Source organism: Muscardinus avellanarius (genome assembly GCF_963383645.1).
Source record: "Muscardinus avellanarius genome assembly, chromosome: 14".
NCBI classification, from domain to species: domain Eukaryota; kingdom Metazoa; phylum Chordata; class Mammalia; order Rodentia; family Gliridae; genus Muscardinus; species Muscardinus avellanarius.
Window position 1 is genome coordinate 66,190,412 of NC_137800.1, and position 6,000 is coordinate 66,196,411.

The 6,000-nt window shown below is 49.9% G+C and overlaps 1 protein-coding gene across 1 annotated transcript in view; it reads right to left on the reverse strand.

Annotated features, from left to right (window-relative positions):
• TXNDC5 (thioredoxin domain containing 5) overlaps window positions 1-4,998 on the reverse strand; it is a gene marked incomplete at both ends in the record, with an annotated part of 29,387 nt that extends 24,389 nt beyond the window's left edge. The window contains 2 exons of the mRNA XM_080710643.1: window positions 456-605; window positions 4,748-4,998. Of these exons, the coding sequence (XP_080566769.1) occupies window positions 456-605; window positions 4,748-4,998 (401 nt within the window). The remainder of the gene's footprint in view (window positions 1-455; window positions 606-4,747) is intronic.
• Between the last annotated feature and the right edge of the window lie 1,002 nt (window positions 4,999-6,000).

Below are 6,000 nucleotides of genomic sequence, written 5' to 3' on the forward strand. Positions count from 1 at the left end.
ACAGCCCTGGTGCTAATTGCACAGGACATAACTCCAAGAAAAGTGCTTAAAGAATGATAAAATCACCAAACACTCAAGCCAAATTAAGGACAAAGCCTGTGCAGTGTGTAAAATGTATGGCAGAACATCACTTAAAGCAGGATCCAGGAGACACCCCCAACACCGACTCACAAACACACACTCACATAAGCAGGAAAACCCAACACTGATTAATTAAAGGCTTTTTCCAACAAAGTACAAAAGGCATCAAAATAGACACAGCGCTAAATATAATCTTCCCCTAACAACAGGGATGGCCTGCTTACATCCAGCATCTTAGATCATCCACTGCTTAGATCTCCAAAGGAAACTGCCAAACATTCAACTTGGACTTTCTTTGGTGGAAGGTAACAAACAGCACGGAGATGCGGAAAGCCCAGCACAACCCGGGAAGCATGGCCCCGTCCCCTACTCACGTGGGGTACCCGCGCACGCCCTGGGCGGAGCACACGTCCGAGTCAGCAGTGCAGTCCACTTTGGCCACGTAGACCTTGGCATCTTCCAAGCCGTTGTACTTGTCCCCCAGGTTATTCCAGGTCGGCTGCAGCCGCTGGCAGTGCCCACACCTACAACAAGGTGAGAGGAGTGAGCACGCTGAGGGCCAGGTCAGGGGGCCAGGCCCCGCTCCAATCTTTCCCCCAGAGCGGGCTCCCTGTCCCTTCTTCACACTGCAGCAGACACATGGTTACTCCAGGACCTCGTCCGCTGCTTAAGACACTTCACAACACTCACCACGTTAGACTAAACTGTCGATGCCGGAACCCACCCACCATCCCCTGCGGCAGCCACCCCTGGAGAGAGTATACATGCACTCTCTCCCTGAGGCTGTGTCCCTCCATCCAGCAGGCCAACTGCTGCTTACTCTCGGGTGTAACGTGGGTGTCACTTAAGCAGGATGTCTGGTTCCCATTCTCTTTTCCACTTATGAAAATCTCCCCTGCTCTCCCTGTACAGCATCAGCTTAGCAAGTCTTGTTATAAATGTTCCTTTATTAATTAGTCAGGTCTCCTCTACTATTTAACCAGATATGTACACGTGCAAGGCAACCTGGAAATGTGCATGTTTTCCAATAAAAAGCTAGCAAGTAAATATATTTTAAATAAGTAGATATGTAAATAAAAAATATATTTATGTTTAAAAAGGAATGCGTGGCCACCCAGCCTCCTAGGGTGGGTAAAAACCAAACATCTTTACAATATTCATTGTGGAAACTTAGTTATATACATACTTTTAAACCATCTGTCACCTAAAATAATCTATTAGTCAGGATTATGGCTTTAAGCCACACTTCACATTCCATGGTAGCATCAGCATCCTTCCCAGCTAGCTCTGCTCCCTGAGTCACCGAGCTGATGATCATCCTGCAATCTCAGCTGTTTACAGTGCTGCCCTTGAATTCTGAATGAGAAAACACTGGAAACTTTATCCCAGGGTTTCAGTACAATCACATTATGGCACAGGGTTTCTTCCCCACTTAATTCGTAAGTTATTCATGTCTACAATGTAACCACATGTCTACAATGTAAGTTATTCATGTCTACAATGTACTGCTTTCTAAAGTGGTCTTTAAAAAAAAAAAGCTTGCTTCAAGAATATCCTGCACTTATAATTGTAAGTCCTTCCTCAAAATAATTTCTCAATAAAATTTGTGTTAAGTCTCTTTTTCTGGCAGATGATCTCAAAAAGAAGCATCTAAGCCAGGCTTGATGATGCATGCTTATAATCCCAGTACTTGGGAGGCTGAGACAGGAGGATTGCAGGTTTGAGATCAGCCTTAGCAACTTAGCGAGGTCCTTTGCAACTTAGACCCTAATTCAAAATAAAAAATAAAATAGGGGTGGGGGCATAGCTCAGAGGTAGAATGCCCCTGTGCTCAATTCCCAGTACCACAAAAATAAGTAAATATGTAAGCCAGCATCTAGAGGTAGTAATGAAGTCTACTTCAAGAAGCTAATATGTTCTCGAGACCAGTACTCTCTTGACCAGCTACGAAAATCCCCACTTTCAAGACCATCAAATATAACATTATTCCCTCTTTTTGGATGATTTTAAGGATAAATTCAAATTCTTTAGAACTTTAGACTACTTTAAGAATGAGGATAAAGAAAAAGTTTATGGGCTGAGTGCAGTGGCACGTAGCCCTAGTCCCAGATACTCAGGAGGCTGAGACAGGAGGATAGCAACTTTGAGGCCAGCCTGAGCAACTTTGCAAGACTCTGTCTCAAACAGAACGTTTTTTAAAGGGTTGGGGATGTAGGTCAGTGGTAGACCGCTTGCCTAACATACGCAAGGGCCTGGGTTCAATCCATGGTACTGCAAAATAACAAAACAACAAAGATTGAACACGTTCACCGGACAGTAAATACAAACTGACTATCCTGGCCATTTCCAAGCTGGATCTACTCCTCCCCCCCGAGAGCAGCAGTGATGGAGTGCGCCACAGGTCCTGTCTAGTCAGAATGGGAGGTCTGGGGCCATTGCAGCTACAGGACACACCTCTGAGGCAGCCAACTATATCCAAAGGGTAGCCTGTACCCAAATAACAGAGCAAAACTACCTTGCCCTAACCTCGACCTTACCAACACCAGGTTCAGTGTGACCCACAGACTGTCCTTAGAGAAGCTGTGACCTGATGTTGGCACAAAATCTACAGCAGGACAATCCTATAGCTGCCAAGTTCAGGGCAAAAATACACAAATCAATGTTTTTGTTACATGGCGTTCTTGACTCCAAATCACACATGGGCATCCAACATTTCCATAACCTAAGAAACCAGAAAGGGGTGTGTGTGTGTGTGTGTGTGTGTGTGTGTGTGTGTGTTGAGGGGGCACTGTATTCTATGTGAGCTCCAAACTGCTTTTTAAAAATCAAACTTTTGCCAGGCATGGTGGTGCACGCTTGTAATCCCATCATTCAGGAGGCGGAGACTGAAGGATGGCAGTTCACAGACAGCCTCAGCTAGTTAGTGAGGCCCTTTGCAACTCAATGAGACCCTGTTTCAAAACTAAAAAGACTAAAAAATAGGGCTGGGGGTGTAGTTCAGAAGTACAGTGCCCTGGGTTTCATCCCTGGTGCCACAAAAAAAAAAAAAAAAAAAAAAGAAAGAAAGAAAGAAAAAAGGAAAAGAAAAGAAAAAAAGAAAAGAAATCTAACTTTTGAAGCCCATCCTAGAAATACACACATCTCTGTATAAATATTTTAGTAGGCTATAAGAAGCCAACAAATAAAAATATAAATAAATGGCTAATTTTCCTGGGAGCATCCATCTAAATGTCCATAACCACATATGACAGAAAAAGAATTAGCTTAGTGCCTCTTACCCAGACTGAACAGTCTTCTCTCACTCCAGGACTAGCTGCTATTTACTGCAGATATTTCAAAATTAAAACTCCATTAGCACTGCAGGGAACTTCCTATGCTTACATGTCCATTTTTATTTTAAGTTTTCAAGAAGAAGAAAACCTCAGACAGACTTATTCCACTGGAATTGGCTCCAATTAAGTACAGGAGTGCATTTAATTGGGATTGTTACTTTGAGAATACTCTGGCACAAAGTAACTATTAACATCGCCTGGTTTTATGCTACCAAGTATTTTCTATACCATTGGTAGTTCTAAAAATTCAAGTCAGTTGGTTCTTAGGAACTTGAAACACAATGAATTCCATACATACATTATTAATAAATGATACTTATGAACTGCTGCCCCTCCCACCGATTCAACCCCAAATGAGCTGAAATATAATAGCCTAACTGTGGAGTAAAGAGAAAAAAGTTTCTCCCGCTTCAAAGGCATCATTTCTGAGTATTTCTTTCTTCTTCCAGCATCTCATTTTCAGGTTAAGTCTCTCCTGAGCTCTAGGACCAACATCAAATCAGCAATAAGCACAGCAGTGCATCAGGACATCGCAAACTGCCTCCGTGCCCCAAGATTATGGCTTTCTGCTCTGGCCCAAGAACTTCCCTTCCTCAGGGAATCTAGGCCCCAGCAGCAAAGTACTGTCCGCGCCTCTGTCCTAGATAAAGTCCCAGGGTAAAGGTCTTTGGTTAGCATCGAGGCCCACATGGAAGCCCCCACCAGAGAACCTAAGTAGCAAGTACAACTTTTCAACTAGGAACTCTGCATTCTCACCCTTTCAAAAGACCTGGCCCCAGCAGAGCAGACAGGAGGGACAGGAGAGGCCAGTCTTGAATCATGGGCCACTGAAAACTCAGCCAGTCCACTCGGAGCTGTAGCGGGGTCCCAAAATTTGCATTATCGGCTTCTTGGGGCAGCAAGGGGGTCCTGGGCTATCCCTCCCTACCCACCCACAACTCGTACGTAGGGATCACACCTTGGTGGGTTTTAAATTTTTACTTAAACCTCCTCGAAGGTGATTTAGCCCAAACCTACGAGGCGAGCCTGCCGCCAGCAGGGCCCGCAGGAAGCCTCTTCCGTGCAGTGCACGTGGCCACGGCCAGGCCAGCGTGCCGGCCCGCACGGGAAGTTTGGTGAGACCAGCGGCCCCGCAGGCGGGACCCTCCCCTCCCCCTCCCCCTGCCCGCGCCCCCTGGGTCCCGGGCCGGGGGCGGCGCGGGGGGCGGGGCGGCCTCTGACCGGCCCGGGCCGCCCCTCCCGGAGCCGCCGAGCGCCACGTCAGCGCGGGCCTGGGCCGGGCGCCCCCTCCCGCTCCCGCGGGCCGAGCCCGGCGGGGCCGCGCGGCCAGTTACCAGGGCGCGAAGAACATGACGAAGTGCGCGGCGCTCTGGATCCCGTGCGTGAACATGTCGGCCGTGTACAGGTGCTTGGCGTGCGGGTCCGGCCCGTCCCCGCCGGCGGCCGCGGGGGGCCCGTCCGCCGCCGGCTCCTGGGCCCGCGCAGCCCAGCGCCCGCCGCCGCCATAGCCCAGCAGCAGCAGCAGCGCGGCCAGGGCCGGCAGCCGGGCCGGCGGCGGGAGGAGGCGTCCGGGGCGCGGGGGCATCGCGGCGGGCTGGGCGCGCTCTCGCCGCGGCGCCGGGTCCCCTCGCCCGCCCCGCCCCCTGCGCCGCCCAGGCCACGCCCCTCTAGGCCACGCCCATCGCTGGCCACGCCCCCGCTCCGGCCCCGCCCGAGCCCGCGCGGAAGTAGGAGCCTGGCTGCTGGGTCTGGGAGGCCCTTCTAGGAGCAGCCTCCTGCACCTCCTCGGTTAGTCCCGCGGGGCTCCTGCGTCTCCCCAGATCCAGGCCCTTCACCAGCCTTTTCCCCAGTGCCCCCCGGGCTCACAGCAACTCGGAACACGGATGAAAATAGAGGCCCCGCAGAGAAGCCATAGAAAGTCATGTCAGCGAGACATATAGAAGGACCCCGGGAATTCAGGCCAAAGGAACAAAAGTGCTGCTGTCAGCACAATACAGGGAATTGGGCAAGCGTGGGTGGGATTTGCACCTGGGTGAGTCAGATTCTTGGCCAGACCTGAACTGTGATTTGGGATCTGGGCTCAGAAATGTGATGAAATCGCGACCCAGATGAACCCCTTTGCCTGTGATGCCTGCCCTGCCTTTACTCGAAGGGATGATGGGAAGGAAGGCAAAGGGGCCCCTGGTGGACATAAAGGACTTCTTGAAGCACTGACCAGTGTCCAATTATGCCCTAAGTAACCGTGGTTACAGAAACAGCCAGCAGTAGCCCTGCTCTAGCTAAACAGGCTTTGTGGATGGCCCTAGGCAGCGGTGACTTACGTCTCACACTTGTGCAAATGCACCTTAGGGTAGATGGTAATCAAAGGTTCCACCCCTGCGCTGAGGATCTGAAGCGAATTTAAGGAGAATCTCAGAGTGACTTCCTGGGATCCTGTGGGGGCCTTGATTACCTGCAATCCCTGAACAGGAGAAACACCTGTCCAATCCCGTCCACTCGTGAAGCTTTTCACCATGATTAGCCTAACACCAAAACCATCATTTCTCTCCAAAACCTATTCTTCCAACCACTTAAGCTTGAGGTACAG